The sequence below is a fragment of the Brachyhypopomus gauderio genome, chromosome 18 (genome assembly GCF_052324685.1).
Source record: "Brachyhypopomus gauderio isolate BG-103 chromosome 18, BGAUD_0.2, whole genome shotgun sequence".
NCBI classification, from domain to species: domain Eukaryota; kingdom Metazoa; phylum Chordata; class Actinopteri; order Gymnotiformes; family Hypopomidae; genus Brachyhypopomus; species Brachyhypopomus gauderio.
Genome location: NC_135228.1, coordinates 6,194,777 through 6,214,546, shown reverse-complemented (window position 1 = coordinate 6,214,546; position 19,770 = coordinate 6,194,777). Strand labels below are relative to the sequence as shown.

At 41.5% G+C, this 19,770-nt stretch overlaps 1 protein-coding gene across 1 annotated transcript in view; it reads left to right on the top strand.

The window, feature by feature from the left end:
* col27a1a (collagen, type XXVII, alpha 1a) overlaps positions 1 to 19,284 on the top strand; it is a 70,303-nt gene extending 51,019 nt beyond the window's left edge. Inside the window, exons 35-62 of the mRNA XM_076979690.1 lie at positions 154 to 207; positions 897 to 950; positions 1,046 to 1,099; positions 2,858 to 2,965; positions 3,165 to 3,218; positions 3,517 to 3,624; positions 4,717 to 4,770; positions 4,900 to 4,953; positions 5,578 to 5,634; positions 5,904 to 5,957; positions 8,260 to 8,313; positions 8,761 to 8,814; positions 9,097 to 9,150; positions 9,323 to 9,430; positions 9,660 to 9,767; positions 9,959 to 10,066; positions 10,891 to 10,944; positions 12,298 to 12,360; positions 13,437 to 13,490; positions 13,716 to 13,751; positions 13,895 to 13,912; positions 14,150 to 14,185; positions 14,277 to 14,303; positions 14,410 to 14,475; positions 14,780 to 14,948; positions 15,174 to 15,283; positions 15,752 to 15,952; positions 16,069 to 19,284. Coding sequence (XP_076835805.1) covers positions 154 to 207; positions 897 to 950; positions 1,046 to 1,099; positions 2,858 to 2,965; positions 3,165 to 3,218; positions 3,517 to 3,624; positions 4,717 to 4,770; positions 4,900 to 4,953; positions 5,578 to 5,634; positions 5,904 to 5,957; positions 8,260 to 8,313; positions 8,761 to 8,814; positions 9,097 to 9,150; positions 9,323 to 9,430; positions 9,660 to 9,767; positions 9,959 to 10,066; positions 10,891 to 10,944; positions 12,298 to 12,360; positions 13,437 to 13,490; positions 13,716 to 13,751; positions 13,895 to 13,912; positions 14,150 to 14,185; positions 14,277 to 14,303; positions 14,410 to 14,475; positions 14,780 to 14,948; positions 15,174 to 15,283; positions 15,752 to 15,952; positions 16,069 to 16,215 — 2,118 coding nt within the window. The 3' untranslated portion in view covers positions 16,216 to 19,284. The remainder of the gene's footprint in view (positions 1 to 153; positions 208 to 896; positions 951 to 1,045; positions 1,100 to 2,857; positions 2,966 to 3,164; positions 3,219 to 3,516; positions 3,625 to 4,716; positions 4,771 to 4,899; positions 4,954 to 5,577; positions 5,635 to 5,903; positions 5,958 to 8,259; positions 8,314 to 8,760; positions 8,815 to 9,096; positions 9,151 to 9,322; positions 9,431 to 9,659; positions 9,768 to 9,958; positions 10,067 to 10,890; positions 10,945 to 12,297; positions 12,361 to 13,436; positions 13,491 to 13,715; positions 13,752 to 13,894; positions 13,913 to 14,149; positions 14,186 to 14,276; positions 14,304 to 14,409; positions 14,476 to 14,779; positions 14,949 to 15,173; positions 15,284 to 15,751; positions 15,953 to 16,068) is intronic.
* The last annotated feature ends 486 nt before the right edge of the window (positions 19,285 to 19,770 follow it).

Here is a 19,770-nt window from a genome sequence, read left to right as displayed (position 1 = left end):
GATCATTTCCTAAAAAGCAAAAGTTGGCTGAACATTGACATTACCTCAGATCTAATCAGCAATCAATTAATGACTGATCCTCCATATAATTACTGCACCCCCACCCCAAACTCCCCCCTCCTCACCAATCTTCTCTCTCTGTCTCCTTCTCAGGGCCCTCCTGGAACAGTTGGAGAGTCAGGAGTCCCAGGAGAACCAGGGGAGAAGGTAGGAACCACCTGGGCACCTTTGAGGAACCATCTGTTCCTACTGAACGCCAAAGGCCAAGAATGGTCTACATTTATGGTGATACCTTAAAACTCCTCACATTAGGGGCTGGATTTGTGTATGGAGGTTGTTTGACCATACTCTTAATGTGTATGGAGGTTGTTTGACCATACTCTTAATGTGTATGGAGGTTGTTTGACCATACTCTTAATGTGTATGGAGCAAACTTGAGGCTGGCTTAACTAGATGGCGGATTTTACTACATTTAGGTCTTGACCTCATAGCACACAGTGTTGTGCAACTCCTCCCAAATATGACATAGCACAGACTGTGTGTCATGATCACAGGGTGAATCCATCTTTGAAGATGGCTGGTAAATCTATATTTGTGTTTAAATAGGGCGTCTGAAAGGAGGCTGATGTTAGGCTGTGCTAGCCAGCGCTGCCGTTGTAGAAGGGTAGTCCTAGTTTACTGCCAACAAGGGCAAATAAAGCACCACAGCACAGTCTTGGGGGCCCTGGAAGAACTCAGTGACCGTAAACGACAGAGAAAAGTGTGTGTGTGTGTGTGTGTGTGTGTGTGTGTGTGTGTGTGTGTGTGTGTGTGTGTGTGTGTGTGTGTGTGTGTGTGTGTGTGTGTGTGTGTGTGTGTGTGTGTGTGTGTGTTCATTCATTGATGTTTTTTGGTAGGGTGCTTTGGGAGCAGAAGGCAACGCAGGGGCTCCAGGCATTGTGGGTCCCAGGGTATGTTTGAGCTTTGCATATATTCGCAACAGTACACCTGCAGTTTCTTCAAATTCATACTTGATATACCTGAAATAAAACATGTGTACCTACAGGGAGAGCCAGGGTTAGAAGGGGAGGCTGGTCCTGCTGGACCCGATGGTACTAAGGTCTGTATTTCACTACACCCTAGTACACTACACCCTAGTACACAAGCTGGATGAGGCGGTAGTTTAAGGGAACTAGTGAATGCTTGCAACTGCTAATGGCTAATGGCTGCTAACTGCTCAGGAGCAAATGCTAGTTCTCCTTTCCCTATAGCTATAACCAAACTTCATTAATATGTGATGAATTCAGATTAGAAATAGTCTTTGTTAGATTACATAGCGATGTAGGTTTCTGGCCGTATCAGTAGAAGATACTACCTCTCACTTCTCCTGCTGGGGTCCATCCTTTATAACACCCCATTGTGTTTATACTTCACATGAAGTCTCTTGTGCCTTTCTTAGCTGGTTTTCACCAGTGGAATTTGCTGTTCACCTGACCTTTCACACTTGCTTGCTGTCATTAGCAGACTTGTAACACGACCAGAGTCCTCCCCTGTACATCTCATTTGTACCATAGAGGTTGTAAGTGAAACAAGGGGTAAACCTTTGCAATCCTGTGACCAGAAACAGACACAAGGCTGGTTGTCAATACACTGGATTGATCTGTTGTAGACACTACGCTTGACTTGAAAGTTTTTGCAATTGCCCCGTTCAACTAACAATCTACATGGGGGTTTGTTACCTGACATGGGGGGCTGTTACCTGACATTTCTCCATTGAGCAAATCATGTGGAATTGCTCTTGTTAATTTTGGCCATTCTCCTTTTGGCTTTTAGCCCAACAGCCATTCTTCTCTCTGGCTTCTGGCTGTGCAGACTACAGTGAATGCTAATCCAGTTAATAGACTGAGGGGTAGAGATTATCACACCTCAGTCACGAGACCACGTGCATAATAAAGGTGCATTGCACCCTCTTGTGGTGCTTGGGTTTTCCACCTGTGGGAAGTTCCCCCATCCTAAAAATGGACCAGTGGCCACCATATCTAAAAGCAGAGATCATTACAATTATTTCTCACATTTGTAAGTAAAGTAAAATGATTGTTCTGCACATTGTGAGACCTCACAGTCCTAGTGAGTAGGTCACATAAGGTCACTTTAGAGAATGTGACAAGTAATGGGGAAAAATTCATAGTCCAGTGTCCATTTTGTTCACAGCTTGCTAGCTAGTGTTTGCTAACTTGAAATGTTGTTAGCCAAGTTCTCACTTTCCTCACATTCCGTACATATTAACAGCGACACTGTGTCATTGAGAACGCCTCTACCAGTTTGGTCCAGCAAAAAACTGAAAAGTCATGATTTCACAATTTTTTTCCATTACGCTTCACAGTGTTTTACAGCAATTAACTAAACAGCATCATAAATAAATCCATAAATTGCTTCATGCTTTTTACTGCTTATTTTCTTCCACTTTATTATCCTATGACTTGTGCAATATGTTCCACTGATTTCCTGATTATGTTCCCTATAAGAAAAAGGCAACGATAAGTGGTCAGGTGATGGTAGAATGTTTAGTTGTCATAGCTATAAGCAGGGAGACCACTGCCCTGTCTCGGCAGTGCACTCTCACATCCAAATAACTTAGGGGATCACTGAGCTAATTAATAGGAGAATCGGCCTGCTTAAGTGGGTCACTGAACATCTTAAAAGGGTTACTGAGCTAATTAAGAAAACAACTGTTCACTGAACCATTTAAACATATATACTAGTGTGTTTACTGTGAAGAAAGTGTAAGTTAAGCGGTGTGTTTATGAATGTATTTGCAACATCTGTGCTGTGTGTGTGTGTGTGTGTGTGTGTGTATGTGCCTGTGTGTGTTGAACAGGGGGAAAAGGGGGACATGGGGCCAGAGGGTGAGCCGGGCATGAGGGGCGATCCTGGGATCAAGGGCAAAGAGGGGCCTCAGGGTGACCCTGGGCTTACTGGTGTCAGAGTGAGTTCATGTACTAACACACACACACACACATAGATGTGACAGAGCCAGTCTGAAGCAAAGTCTGAAGTCAGTCTGTGTGTGTGTGTGTGTGTGTGTGTGTGTGTGTGTGTGTGTGTGTGTGTGTGTGTGTGTGTGTGTGTGTGTGTGTGTGTGTGTGTGTGTGTGTGTATGGGGGTGTCACCTCATCCCTACTCAGGGTCCTGAAGGGAAGCCAGGGAAGTTGGGGGAAAGAGGAAAGCCAGGCCCAAAGGTGAGTCCTTCACTGGGTTGTTTATAGACCCCAGCATACACTCACTGTGAACACGCCCTTACTCCTGAATGCACAGAACTGGATCAGCATCTCCTGCCTATACAATCAAAGTCCCATAAGTTATGAGAGCACTACTAAAGCTACTATTCTCATTCGTCTCATGATTAATGCATTGAGTAGTTTCATTCCTCCTTATTGCCCCTAGCCAATTGCCCCCGAGCCCTTACTCATTCTCCTACTTCCGCTTACTCATCTCTCAACCCCCTGCCACTAACTTGATGGTTTCTGTACCCCACAGGGGGCAAAAGGCAGCATGGGGCACCTTGGTGAGACAGGCACGGTGGGCAAAATCGGACCGGTCGGAACCACTGGGCCTAAGGGGTCAAGAGGAACTGTCGGACCTGCGGTAGGGAGAATGGAGTGCGACATCCAGTAATGAAAACCACTAGGTAGTGAGACATCCAGTAATGAAAACCACTGGGTAGTGAGACATCCACTAATGAAAAGCACTGGGTAGTGAGACATCCATAATAAAAACCACTGGGTAGTGAGACATCCAGTAATGAAAACCACTGGGTAGTGAGACATCCATAATGAAAAGCACTGGGTAGTGAGACATCCATAATGAAAAGCCCTGGGTAGTGAGACATCCATAATGAAAAGCACTGGGTAGTGAGACATCAACTAATGAAAAGCCCTGGGTAGTGAGACATCCACTAATGAAAAGCACTGGGTAGTGAGACATCCACTAATGAAAAGCACTGGGTAGTGAGACATCCACTAATGAAAAGCACTGGGTAGTGAGACATCCATAATGAAAAGCACTGGGTAGTGAGACATCCATAATGAAAAGCACTGGGTAGTGAGACATCCATAATGAAAAGCACTGGGTAGTGAGACATCCACTAATGAAAAGCACTGGGTAGTGAGACATTCATAATGAAAAGCACTGGGTAGTGAGACATCCACTAATGAAAAGCACTGGGTAGTGAGACATCCATAATGAAAAGCACTGGGTAGTGAGACATCCACTAATGAAAAGCACTGGGTAGTGAGACATCCATAATGAAAAGCCCTGGGTAGTGAGACATCCATAATGAAAAGCACTGGGTAGTGAGACATCCACTAATGAAAAGCACTGGGTAGTGAGACATCCATAATGAAAAGCACTGGGTAGTGAGACATCCACTAATGAAAAGCACTGGGTAGTGAGACATCCATAATGAAAAGCACTGGGTAGTGAGACATCCACTAATGAAAAGCACTGGGTAGTGAGACATCCATAATGAAAAGCACTGGGTAGTGAGACATCCACTAATGAAAAGCACTGGGTAGTGAGACATCCATAATGAAAAGCCCTGGGTAGTGAGACATCCACTAATGAAAAGCACTGGGTTCCATACAACATCTAGAATGTTGGATTGTGTCATTTTTTTCTTATATGTATCTCTCTGTTTGTCTCTCTGTGTGTGTCTGTCTGTCTCTCTCTCTCTGTCAGGGTGCTCCTGGACGGATGGGGCAGCAGGGAGAACCAGGCATAGCAGGGTATGAGGTGAGATATGCGTATTTATTAAATTACCATGGAAATACCAAGAAACGTTTTTTTTTTTAAGAAAAAGTCAGTTTAATCTTTGTCTGTGTTTACTGTTTTCCCTCTCTCTCTCTTTCATTTTCTCACCAGGGTCACCAGGGTCCACAGGGTTCTATAGGGCCTCTAGGACCAAAGGGTGAAAAGGTAACATTACAGTTAAACCTGTCACCCCTAAATCCATGACTTTGTTAAGTTTATGAACTAAACTAAAGTTATATGCTGATTATTCCTGTGTTCATAGTATTTGCAATCAGGAGGTGATTTGCAATCACCGAGTTTGAATGACCAATTATGTATTAATTATGAATTATAAATTATTATCAGTTTAATCTCAAGAAATTTGCAATTTCCCCTTGGGGATGAATAAAGTATTCTATCTATCTATCCAAGTCAGAATCTATCTATCTATCTATCTATCTATCTATCTATCTATCTATCTATCTATCTATCTATCTATCTATCTATCTATCTATCTATCTATCTATCTATCTGTCTGTCTGTCTGTCTGTCTGTCTGTCTGTCTCTCACACAAATACATAAGCATAAACTAATAAACACACCAAGGAAAATGCATGTGAAATGATGGGGGTGCATCGTCTCCCTTTCATGTCATGTGATATGCATTTAGGCTGTAAAAAGCATGTGATCGAGGAGGCGCGCGGGTGTGTGTGTGTGCATATGCTGAGACATTTTGTTTTTAATTATTCCCCCCCTTACACTGACACACAATACAGCTGACACACAATGAATGCCGTTTTTGTTGTTTAGGGTGAACAAGGGGATGATGGGAAACTTGAGGGTCCTCCTGGTCCTCCAGGACTCAGAGTGAGTCCTCTCCTCCTCATGCATATTTCTCTCTCTCTCTCACTCACTCTCACTCTCTCTCTTTTTCTCTTTCTCTCTCTCTATACTATGTTTTTTCATTTCTTCTTGCAGTGGATAATCTATGAATCTGCATCTCACAAACATGTACATTCAATTTCATCACTATATCTGATGCACATTTCACATTAGGTATTGAAAATAATCTGAAGGCAACTTAAAAATGGTTGCCAATATTCACTAATGATAATCTTGTGTGTGTGTGTGTGTAGGGTCGGGTGGGAGACAGGGGAGACCGGGGGGAGTCAGGAAGTCCAGGATACCCAGTAAGTTAATGCACACAATGCAGATCTGACAATTTCCCAATTTGAACGTTTTTTAAAAGATGCAAAAAAGTCCTACTCAACTGAAACATGTATCACTTCTATAGAAGTAAAAAGAAAACCAGCAAAGCAAAACCCTACCCACACCCATCTGTACAGTATATATGTACAGTAATATTTAAATTACACATTTTGAACTCTAACATACTATAATATATAAATAATAAATATTCTAAATGATATTTCTGTAACTTTGTACATTGTACATTACTTTGTACATTTTTGTAACTTTGTACATTATCTTTTTGTTTTTATGCTTTCTGAGAAGATAAAGGCCACCTTAAACATAACCTTTAATCCATATTCTGAGCCAAAATGTAACATCTTCATATAAGAAGAGATTTGTTAAAACTTTTAATCTTAAAAAAATCTTTCAAAATCAAGTGTGGGTCCCAGTGGATCACATGTATCATGTAAATGAATGAATACATTTATGATTTAATGAATAAATAAACAAAAATGTTGTGTATTTGATTACGTGTGTATATTTGTAAGGTCATATACTGACAGAAAATGTGCACTAAAATGTTTTTAGAAAGCATTATGAAATGTAAAGATATGCTCAGCAAGTCTGTGTTTAGCGTTACAGTTTTTCTCAGTCTGTTTGGTTCATTTCTCACATCATGGTTTACATTGGCATCACAACTAGTGCATTTCTCAAAACAGTTAGTGCAAACAGCAAAACTCAATGAAATACCTGCAAAAGCAGATACTTCACTCAAAATTCTTTGTTTTTGCCCCAAAATCAAATATTTAGGTAAGACAATTTGTCAGTGCCATCAGAATATCTAGTCTGTGTGCCATTGCCTATTAACAAGGCAGTCAAAATACTTAGTCATGTTGTCAGTGCAACTATAAGTCACAGTCAGTGCAGACTGTATATTCTGATGGAAACTAGCTAAGTTTTTGATTTCAAGAACGCTGCACATTCTGTGATATATCAAATGCATGTTACACACATACAAACTTACATGGAACACAAAATTACACATGACTGTATGTGGGAGACTGATAGCAAGAAATTGGACTGGAATCAAATTTGTACAGCAATATTGTTTGACTGTATTGTTCGCACTGCAATTTGTTGACAAAAACAAATCTGATTGAAATTAAAAAAGACCGACAACTGACTAGAAAAACTGCAAAATTAAAAACTTATTCTATACATTCAAAACAACCTAAGCACATACAGCCTCCTCTTGTTGTGTGAAAATGGATCCTCTGCCCCCCCCCCATGAGCTAGTCTTGATATCCTAAATGGTATAAGAATGCAAAAAAATTATAATTTGAATAACATGTCAGAATGTATGTCAATGTGCAGCATTACAGAAGAGAGCACATTTCTGAATTACAGTGCATACATGTTTTCTCTTTGAAATGTTTGAACGACTGAAGACACAGTTGTTCTTCCAATATTCAGCTGCACCCAATGACCAGCTTCAGCCATTGTAAGACCATGACTTACATGTAAAACATGGTCAACAATTATTGCCCTTATTTCACTGTTTTGTCCCCTCAGCCTTACACCACACATTCTTACCCCTCTACACCACACAGTCTTACCCCTCTACACCACAGTCTTACCCCTCTACACCACCCAGTCTTACTCCTCTTACTGGCTGTTCACCCTATATATGGCCTTGTCTTTCCATTATGAGACATTGTGATACTGCAGTGTTTAGCGTCTATAAATGTTTGACAATTACATTAAAGGTTCATGAGATGCACCTCTGACCTATGGTTGATCTAAGCCTTCACCAATTCCATTTCTTACTGTAACTGAATGTTCACCTGCAAACAATTAAATCAAATTAGGATAAATTACCAAAATGTAACAAAAAAAATAAACTAAATAAATAAATGTAAAATGATGCCTTAGAGATTATGACAACATGTTCAGCACTTTTGCATATAATGACCTAGGCGATGACGTAAAGACTAAATGTTTTGGAGGGTAAGACAATCCGTACAACACATTTTGATAAACATGTCATAAGCAACTGATAATATAAAAAACAACAGACAACTGTCCATGTCCATTTGCAATATATACAAAAGCATTTGCAAAATATTAAACACAATGAGAAATGCAATTATGATGTGCACAAGTGAAAAGGAGATGTGGAGACTGAATGAACAGTTTTGAGAATTTCAATTCTGATCTGAGAAATGAACCAAATCGACTGAGAAAAACTGTAGTGTTTTTTGTTTTTTGTTGATCACTGTCAAATGTTTTGTTGCCCAGGGTCACCTGGGAGTTGATGGTTTTAGAGGCAAGCCTGGAGCACCTGGATTACCTGTGAGTTTCACCGAATCATTATGCTGATTGGCTGTAATCACTTGTGTGTTCCTGTTCTGAGATCTACATTCATGAAATGGCCAGTGCTTTTAAAGCTGTCTGTTTGGGCTTATGTAATTTGGTAAAAACAGCTTTACTCTCTGTGTGGTTAGGTAACAGAAACCTTACCTAAGCCTCAATAAGTATTCAATCAAGTATTATCCTTCTCTGAAATGCCTTCCAATTCCTCACTTATTTGCAAATGCTACAAGGCTGGTTTTGCCTAAGGAGTAAACACACCAAATTTACATATTTGGCAGACACTCTAATCCAGAGCAAATTACAATTTCAGGCATGTTACAGAGGCAGGCAAATGCAGTGTTAGGAGTGTTGCCCAAGGATTCCTTTTTTTAGTGTAGCATAGAGTGCTTGCCTGGAGGTGCCTAACTTCATTTGATCACATTTTAGGGTCATCCTGGTCCCCGTGGGCAACAAGGTCTCAAAGGATCCAAAGGCGAGCAGGTAGGGGACTGTGCGAGTACTTACACTCTGGAACCATTAAATGTAATCAATAAATAGTTTGACTCTGGGATATTTAAATGTAATTTTAATATAATTAACATTTACGTAGACTTTGGACTCTATAAATGTAATCAACATGAAAAAATCACTCAAAAATCAGCCCAGTATCTAACTTAAAAGAAAGGTCGTTGTATTGTGTGGGGAGGAGAGATTTTACAGATTGTCACTAGTTTTCTGTTTCTTTCTTTCTCTAACTCTTTTTTCCTCTTCCCTCTCCCAAAGGGGCAGCAGGGAAAACAGGGTAAACAAGGAGATCGTGGAAGTAGAGGAGCACCCGTAAGAATCCACCGCAATTCTCTGTCATACTCAGTTCCATTCTCTTCTTCTCTCAGAGTTTGCCCACTTAAGCTCTGTCAGGACAAATGTTATTTTTCAAGGGTTTTAGAGAAATATACGTTATTAATCGTTTACTGTAGTGTCAACTGATCTATCTCTGTCTTATTGTCAGGGTGTTGTAGGATCACCTGGCCCCAGAGGAGTGGTTGGTCGGGAGGGACAAGAGGGCGTTCCTGGACCAGATGGCATTCCCGGGAAAGATGGGAGCAAAGGAATATCAGTGAGTTTTTCTTTTGTTTTTATCATTGATGTTTCTACCTTTCTGTCGTGGTGTTTCCCAAGGTTTTATGATGGGTCCACCTGATTTTTCCACTGTCTTACTTGATATCCCTTTATTGATGTTAGCATGTCTTTTTTTAGTATCTCCCAATTTAAATCTTACTGTTCAAGTTATCTTACAATATTTTGTGTTGAATTTAAATGTCTCCCTTTCTCTTTCTCCTTACCAGGGTGAACAGGGAGATGATGGTGAGGTTGGTCTCCCTGGGAAACCTGGAGCCAGGGGTAAAATTGGTGTCCAAGGGTTACCAGGTGATCAGGGTTCATTTGGTCCCAAGGTGAGATAACTATCAACTCTCAAACTCAGCGTCAAACCAAATATATTAAAAAAGTTCAAGCTTTTCCATCTCAGTGTTCTTCCTCTCAAGTTGCATGACTATTTCATAAATGGTTCAATTTCCATTTTACACAAGGTAAATTCCTGTACAGATAATCAATTAAACAATTATTGTCAATCACTAATTGACAGGGTGAGCGAGGTCTCCCAGGTCACCCCGGACCTTCAGGGAAGAGAGGTTTTAAGGGCGTGATGGGCATGCCAGGAAATCAGGGAGATCCAGGAGCAAAAGGACAGCTAGTAAGTTCCTTCACCCAGCCACCCGTAGAGCACCCACCCACCCACCACCACACCAGACTCATCAAACCCATATCATTAACAGACTGAGCTCTGAAACCTTCGCATCATGGGTCCTCGTAGTATACATGTCTGTTCTTCCATCCATCATTTTTTATGGAATTTTTTTTCCAAAGGCCAAATCCCTTGGGAATTTAAGTTTGGGGAGTTCTATTGATTTACTTTTAAACACCAGTCTAATGTAGGACCAATGTCCTGAACTCCATATGTCCTGAACTCCATATGTCCTGAACTCCATATGTCCTGAACTCTATACGTCCTGAACTCTATACGTCCTGAACTCCATACATCTACAACAGGTTTTACAACAGGTTTTTAGGTTTTATTTGAAGTATAGATGTAGTATTATATTGATATCTTCTTACTGATGGATATCTATCCAGAGGACTGCATGATATATGATTTATTATTTATATAAAGTCTTATTTCAAAGTTTCAGTAGAACATTTGTTTGAGTAATGCTGCTGAATTAGTGTATGTTTACAGACATCTTTGGGTACCGCATCATAGGATGTCAACAATAATGCCCTTGATCCATTCAGCAATCACTTTCTAAGTGTAGCCCATTCTTGCATTCTTGATTTTCTACCTTCACCAGTATTTCAGTGCTGTATTGTAAATATGCCTGGCTCCCAATGATTACTGCTGAGAGTAATCTTTCAGGATAATTATAATAAATGATATAGTTCTGGGCTCTGAGTTTTGTCAGTGATGATAAATAATCCTCTGTTCATATGACCAAGCTATGTGGTTCCCATTGACTCCAGGGTGATGTTGGAGAGCCTGGGTTTCCAGGAATACTCGGAATGTTTGGACCAAAGGTGAGGTTTTTTTTCCTGAATCCAGAGAGACAGAAAGAGAAGGAAAAGAGAAATTAGCAGTTCTATGGTCTGAAACTCGGAATGTTAGGACCAAAGGTCAAGTTTACTTTTAAATCCACAGAGACAATGTGAGAGCTAAATAGAGATTAGAAGGTGGACAGTTTGCACTCTGTAGTTTCAAGGTCAAATAGAGGTGTTTATATGCAAATCTAAAATGTCAGAATTTTACAGAAGACGTCTACACAGTTTTTTTTTTCTTAACAGGCTTATTACGGTGATGTGTGTGTGTGTGTGTGTGTGTGTGTGTGTGTGTGTGTGTGTGTGTGTGTGTGTGTGTGAGGAGGAGGTTGTCTGTTTGGCTGTCTGTGTCTCTCAGGGTTCTCGTGCAGGCCTTAAAACTTTAGAACTTTAGAGTGTTCATTTTCAGATTGCAATGTTATGGGAAAATATGGATCTATTGGGAACATTTGTTCTTTTACCCATCTCTTGTCTTGTCTTCCTTTTCTGTGATGCAGTTAAATAACCTTACGAGTGGCAAACAAACAAACACAAAAAACAACAACAAAAATAACAGAAATTCTGGAAGGTTAAAAAATAATCATTTAAAGGTGTAGAAAAGCCAAGAGGCCTGTTAAATGTCATTTCCATATGTGTACGTGTAAGTCTGTACTTGTATTTCCCTAAGACCAAATTTTATTGTCAGTTGTAAGTTGTAATTACCTGCAGCTGACATTACTGTTGCACTCTGAAGTTGACTAAAGGGTACCTGGTGCCTCTACCCTCTTTATGCTGTAATAACTTTCATTGCCATCTGATTTGATCCCGTTAGATTTCAGACCAGTAAATTCTTGTCATGAAAGAGGCCACCAGAAGAGCATAATTGAATTTTGAGTTACCACCAGTCAACTAGCTAAAACGAAGTGGTAGTCTACAGATTATAGAGAGTAGCTATAGAAAAGCTATAGAGAATGTGGGGGTAACAAAGTATTGGAGTTTTTGCTGGGTTCAGTTTAATTGAACTTAATGTAAGACCTCACAAGTACATCACAGAGTCCATCATATGTCACTCATACAGCCACAGAGCAATAGATGCAAATTATGGAAAAAATGCAGACACCTCAACCATCAACATACAAATGCACTTGGTGGTCTTTGGAGTTAATAAATACCTCCATGTTCTCTTGGTTTCTGCGGCTATTAAAAATTCCATTTCTTGACTGCATTAGTGTCATTGGTGTTACCCTGATATAGTGGAAAAATACAGACCCACAGAGGTACACAGTAATCCTGCATGTGTATATGTGTACTTCTGCTCATGTGTGTGTTTCATTAAATGTGATGTTGTTTGACCAGGGGCCCCCCGGAGACACTGGGCTAAAGGGCATTAGGGGACCTAAGGGCCCCACTGGCAGTATGGTGAGTCTGCACTTTCACTTTTATGACCCTGGAGTTAATCCTTCCCAAAAAAATCATGTCTTCTTACTGTCCTTGATTGTCTGCCTCTCATACTGAGAGAATATAATTTTGATGAGTTACTTATTTAAACTTCAACCAGTCACACAGTGAAATGGTCTTGGGATTAATTGTCCAGTGTGCAAAAGTAATAGACATTTTGTCCTGTAGTTTGTGGAGATGTTGAACAGTTACTTCCTACATTTCCCCGAATTTCATAGTGGAGACGTACTGTACAGACATGGCCGCACTATAACCCAATCAATGTGAAATACGGGATTCTCATCCCCCACATTAAAAGCCTTTAGTCTGAGTCGGTCAACAACAACTTCAGCTGTGGGGGGGGGGGGGGCAGGAAGAACTAAGGAATTGATTTGGCTCATATCAAAGAAAGACTTTGAAAGCAGTGAAGAAAAGTAGCTGCAATCAATAACCTGAACTTCAAATGACAGGATTACATGAACTGAGAGCCATTGACATGTCTCCAAAACTCTTCAAGCCAAAAGATTTCATCAAGGATTCCAGGTTTACAGTTAAAGGACAAAAACTCAGATTGGAAGATGTGTATAAACTCTGCTTGCTATGTTGCCATGTTGGTCAGTGGAAGTACAGCACTTCCTCTGTGTGATATAATCATGGCTTTATTGAACACTTTTCCCCCTGCTTCTACAAAATACCTTCAGTGGAAAGTATTTTTTTTTTGCCAAAGCTCTGACATGCCACAGAACTTTCCACTATTAAATACAGCAAAACATGACTGCTCCTGTTTTACGAGACAATGCATTTTTTCAGGATTTGATTTTGTAAGTGATATCCCAGTGGATCAAGTGTTGACTCTCAGAAAAGCTGTTGACTGATTGCCATCTCGGAAAGCCAACCTAGGACAGCCAATCCACTTTTGTTTTACTTTTAGGTGAAAAACTGTATGAAAGCTACATTTGCTTGCATAAATCAGTACTGGAGTAGTCATCTCTCTCTCTCTCTCTCTCTCTCTCTCTCTCTCTCTCTCTCTCTCTCTCTCTCTCTCTGTCTGTCTGCAGGGGAGAGGGGGAGTGTCTGGTCCTGTTGGGATGATTGGTCCCATTGGTGGCCCTGTAAGTAGTCTCCACCACACCCCAGACAAATTACCCCAGACTACAATGCAAGCATTTACATTTTAACCATATCAATATACATTCTTCCTGTTTCTAATGAGAGATTCATTTATCTCTAATGACATATCAATGCATATTTCATAAAGGCAAGAGCTCATGTGGAAATATACAATGCAGTGGCAGCTTTCTGACATCTTCTCCAATCACCTCTGACCCTTTCTCTAGGGCCCTAGAGGTGATACTGGTAGCAGGGGAGAGATGGTAAGACACAGGGAGTGGATGCGCGGACACACACACACACACACACACACCTCCATTTGCATAGTTTTTGAATGCAGTGTGGTGGAAAATGATGGAAAATGCATGCTCTCTAAATGGGGCATTTGTGCTTTTACGTTATACAGGGTGTTCAGGGACCAAGGGTAAGGATACACACACAAACTCACACACACACACACACACACACACACACACACACACACACACACACACACACACACACACACACACACACACACACACACACACACACACACACACACACACACACACACCCACACACACACACACACACACCCACACACCATATGCATTTCTTTATGGATTTCATTTGTTGGTGCACCAATCGTTTACCTGACCATTTTGGCCATGGTTTCCAGGGTGCTCCGGGACCACGTGGCCCCCGTGGACCACCGGTGAGAACTGCTTTCTTATCAGCACATACACATGTGAAACACACCCAAGCAAATCCTGAGCCCTGATTGCATATTTCTTTTTTTTATATAGGGACCTCCTAGTGTCTCACAGTCATTTGTAAGTATTCCAAGTTTTTTTTTTCATCCAACTCAGTGAATATGGTTTTATCTTACAGAAATATTTTGTGTATGTGTGTGTGTGTTTGTGTGTATTCACTCAAAAGCAGCGGGATGACAGTGGTATAGCCCTGCCTGTGTTTGTTGGCCCACACCCCACACTGAAGACTGAGGTGAGTTATAGATGTGACACATACTCCACAAAATCACAACCACACTACCACATAAACACGCGATTACATTATGACAACTATGCAATAATGACAATACCTCTCTCCTACATGTCCTACTCCCATCTCCTCTGCTTTCTCTCTCCTAACTTCTTTCTCCCCTCCTCTCATCTTTCTGTTTGTCCTCTCCCTTCTCTACCTCCTCTCCCCTCTCCACCCTATCCCCTGGCTCTTCTCCTCTCTCCTCTTCCCATTTCCTCCCCCTCTCCCCTGACTCTCTTCTCCTCCCCTCTCCTGTGTCTCTCAGGGGGCGGGTGGTCTTCATTTCTCCAAGCTGGACCAAGCTCCTGAGATCCTTCGCACCCTGCACTACCTCAGTGTTCTGGTACACAGCCTGAAGAACCCTCTGGGCACCAGGGACCACCCAGCTCGTCTCTGCCGCGACCTGCGCACTTGCCAACACAAACTCAACGATGGTGGGTGTGGTTGTGGGTGTGGCTGCACATGCATGTGTATATTTGCAGTGATGGAGAGCAGCACGTAGAACTGGATCGTCTGCTGCCTTGTGCTGTATTATGTAACGGTTGCAAATTTCCAGAAATAAATCTATGGTATAGAATCTTTAAGAAATGTAAACCTGTGTGTGTATTTGTATGTGTGTGTGTTTTAAGTAACTAACTCTTTATTGCTTCTTTGTTTAGGCACTTATTGGATTGACCCCAATCTGGGTTGCTCCTCTGACTCTATTGAAGTCAACTGCAACTTCACAGGAGGCGGGAGTACTTGCCTTAGACCAATCACTGTGTCCAAGGTATTAAGCTTAATCAACCAGTGTCACAAATGATCTATGTCCCTTTTTTCAGACCTCTTATGTTGACCACTGGTCTTTTGAAGGTAGCAGATGGAAAAACATCTGAAAACCATTAATTCAGGATTAAATGTAATCCAGTGAATATAGTGTCCTTTCTCTGAGACTAATATGAACCGTTCATCCTCAGACAAATGGACCCAGGGCTGCCACCTAGTGGCAACAGCATTAACTTCAACCTTGCTGTGTTATCCAGAAAATTGTTTGAAAGCTTACCATGACTGAGTCACTTATGTTTGCTGGCATCAGCAGTGCTGTGACTGGCTAGCATCAGCAGTGCTGTGATTGAATAGCGTTGGCAGTGCAGTGATTGGCTAGCATCACAATGCTGTGATTGGCTAGCATCGGAAGAGCTGCGATTGACTGGCATCGGTAGTGTTGTGATTGGCTGGCTATTTGGTCTGTTTTTAGCTCGAGTTCAGTGTCGGGAGCATCCAGATTAACTTCCTACATTTGTTGAGCTCGGAGGCGGAACAGCGAGTCATCATCCACTGCCTTAATGTGTCAGTGTGGAGGTCCGCCCCTGATCAGCCCCCGTCACTGAACGCTGCGAGGTTTCAGGCGTGGAACGGACACACGTTGCAACCGAACGTGCCTGAGGACACCTGTTGGGTGAGAACAATACTGCAATGTCATGTAAACTACAACACACACACCGATAGGCTGTTTTGATTCAGTCTTGATCCACTTCCTCTCATTTTCATGTCATTTGATGTTTCTACGTGCAGCAAAGGGATGGACGTTGGCATCGCGCGGTCTTCCTGTTCAAGGTGACGGAGGCTTCACTACTTCCTGTCAAACACATCGGCAGGCTGCCTGAAATCACGCCCTCATCACGCTACCACCTGGAGGTCGGACCTGTGTGTTTCCTGTAGTGTGTGCCCACATGAGTATTTGTGGGTGGGTGGGTGGGTGTGTGTGTGTGACGGCCATGATACTTTCATACACACCCCGCTCTCTCATATACTATGTCCAGTTGAAGCTGCCCATGTCCCACCCACTTCAGCATTCAGCCACTGATTGGACTGCAGACACAGGAAGAGGTGGTGTGGGCGGGGCAGGGAGTTTTAGCACTAAAGACTGTGGAGGGGAAATCCCACCCCTCTAGTCATGGATGTCCAATGAGAGAAGACTCTAATATACGACATGGCCCTTATAGGTTCTGGACATCCATGCCAGGAAGAAACTGCCAAGCTCTCTCTCTTACCCTCTTTCTTACTCTCTCTCTCTCTCTTTTTCTCTCTCTCTCACACACTCACTCTCAGTTGAATATTATAATAAGTTATTATGTTGCTTATACCAAGAAAATATGGTCCGTTGAAGTTAATTAAGATACTTGGGGAAACTGATAAACACACACTTCTGTCTTTTTACTGATTTATACAGCACCGATATCAGTAATGCTCAAAGTGCAATAGGTAACAGAAAGAAATTGATTATGAGATATTGATTACATATTGTATGGGTAACTGGAAGGCTTTTCAGGTTTACTGTCAATCAAAAGTGTGTGATTTAACACAGTATCAGACAGGGAAGTGTGAGTGTTTGCATGACCGTGTGTACATTTTATTGTGACTTGTCAGGGAGATGATACTTTAGTGTAGAGCAGTGAATGTTTGTGTGTGTGTGTGTGTGTGTGTGTGTGTGTGTGTGTGTGTGTGTGTGTGTGTGTGTGTGTTTGAACGTATGCTTGTGCATGCATGCGTGCGACAGATCTCTTTACATCACTTATGCCATGTCCTATACACATTAGCTACACCTCCTGACAAAATAGGCGTGGCCATGGTTATCCAGTGGCGTTTCTCAGGCAATCCGAGTGTTAATAAAGCGCTTATCTGATACTCAGACTGGACATGTCTTATGGGCAAAGGGGTATGTCATTGTGCATGCATGCTAGTCCTGTGGGCGTGTCTTACTTTGAGGGGTGTGTCTACCTCTTACCATAGTGACAAGGTGCTATTACAAATGCCGTAACTGGCTGTGTTTAAAGGTGTTTAGCTTGACCCAGATGCTTGAATGGTGCTGAATTTTTTATAAATTAGGTTTCAGAAATACTCAGAAGTACCCTTCACCAAAACATAACCATGACAACACCAGACCAAAACACTAAGTGTAAAAATATAAAATAAATACATCTCTTGTATAGTAAAAATCTCACAGGCAATCTGCTATTCATTGCAAACATCTGGGGTTTACGGAATACATCATGGATACACCCTTTTTAATTATTAGAGAATTACCCTGCGATCAAACAAAATCTATGATTAAAAACACCAACAAAAACATCAGGAAAGGATTCTAAAAGAGTAGCTCATTTTTGAATGTTTTTGCCATCATTTATTTTGGTGTTATTGAAATACAGTGCCTCCATGTTTGCCACATTTCTACAGACAATGCCTTGTGTTCGAGTTAGCCCAAGCAATCTGTGTGGCAGAAATAATGTGACAGGATGTATAAGTTTAAATCCGTGATCCGTAAATTTGTGTTTTTCTGACAGCCCAGTGTCACATTACATGCATCATATGGCCACTGGCATTGCATTTGCTTTCTGCTGCAGGATAGCATGATGTATTGTGTTAGATTGGATTGGACTGGTCCAGCATAGCTTGACCTGGTTTGTTCACACTCACTGGTCCAGGATCAGTTGCTAACCAAGTCATGCTATCCTAGATTTGTCAATAATAACATTACCTATTGTGTTAACCCAAATTTGTCCAGCAGAGCATTACGTAAGCATGCTAGTTCTGCTGAAACAGGCAAATGAGCAGTTTGGATGGAGGAATTGTAAGCTGTGTGCAGTCTGCTTTGTAGGCAAAGACACGTGTTTGTGGGCAGAAGCAGCTTGCTTGTGTAGTGTAAAGCCAATTAAGATGTAAAGATGGTAGAACCAGAATAAGCTTCTGTGGAAGAGCCCACTGATGTCAGACATGGCTACACCAAATCAGAGAAGGAGATCACATCAAAGATTATTTCATAACACCAGTAGGGCATGAGCATTGATTAAGTCAGAAATTCAGCAAGACTCTTCACAGGAAAAATTTGTATTGCTATTAAATGGCAATTAAAAATATGATTGGTGCAGTAATGGTACAGTAACGATTGTAAAGAGAACTGAGGCAAGTGAGGGCTAATCTTTTTGGTACGCTGTGACCAGACCCCATGAGGCGGTTGTGCGTGCGGATTATCAGGAGCACACAATGCAAGCTTATTCTGACTTTTATTTTCCAAAAGGTGAGGGTGTCTAAAGGGCTGAGGGGGCTCACCCGAAATGTTCCTGCCCCAATCTAAGAATTCTTATCTGTGCAACCAATGAGGTTTTATTACAACTCCTTCAAATTCTTATCTCTTTGCATACATGTGTATAATTATTCAAGCTTTGGTGTATACATTGAGTCCCTTTTTAGCTAATTTAATCTTATTTAAATGTTGTATACATGGTTGGGAACCAAAAGGTATTTTTTCTGTTCAAACAGAAAATGTCTCCAGATAACTTAATGTAACAGCGTCCCAACTGGTCTTGGAGTTGATAGGTTTCTTCTTATGTGTAAATTTGTGACTCCAGAGAACAATATATTGCAATGTTTTACTGTCATTATTTTTCTATCCTTTATATTTCATTTTTTTTATAGGTTCATTTTTGTCTCTGATAATCAAAACCATACCATATGGAACTGTCTTCAATCATACTAGCTTTTCAAAAAGGTTATGACAACATGTGAATTTTTAGATTCATTTTCAGGCATTTTTGAATTCCAGTTACCTCACTATTTCTTTTGGCGTCCATTGGCTTCTGTCTGTGACAGTTTCTGTTCCGCCATTGGCTTATTTTGACCTAGCACCATTTTCAGTCTGTTCTGCCACACTTTCCTCCATGCTTGGTTAAATATGTGGATTCAAAACTGGAATAAATGCTTACATACCCATTAAAGATGTTACATGCTGCAGTGTGTCTCTTTCAATGGCCTATTTATTTATTTATTTATTTATCTGGACAGTCTGTCAAGATGTCTTAACCCACGCTTGAGTTCTGGACCAGACTGTGAGGGTCCGTGCTGGGAGGGTTTTGTTTAGATCCCGTGTGTCCAGTGGACTTAAGAAGGGCATTGGCCCAGCTGTAGACCCATCCTGTCATGTGAGCCACCTGCCCCCTCATTTCCCTCCCCCTTCCCTCCTGTGGTAGTGCAGTGAGCTGAGCAGGGCTCTCTGTCCCAGGTTTGAATCCCATTCAGTTGATCCCCCAGTTCCCCCTCATCAGTATTTGGGCCCCACTAGGAGGGTTGCTTCCTAGAGAGTTTGCCTCTAACAGTTCAGCTGCCCTGTTACAAAGGGGCAGGGGTGCAAATTGACCCCTTGTAACCTGTCCAGATACCTGCAGGGGTAATTATAACAAATGTAGTGACAAACACCAGCCAAGATTTTATGTCTCCGTA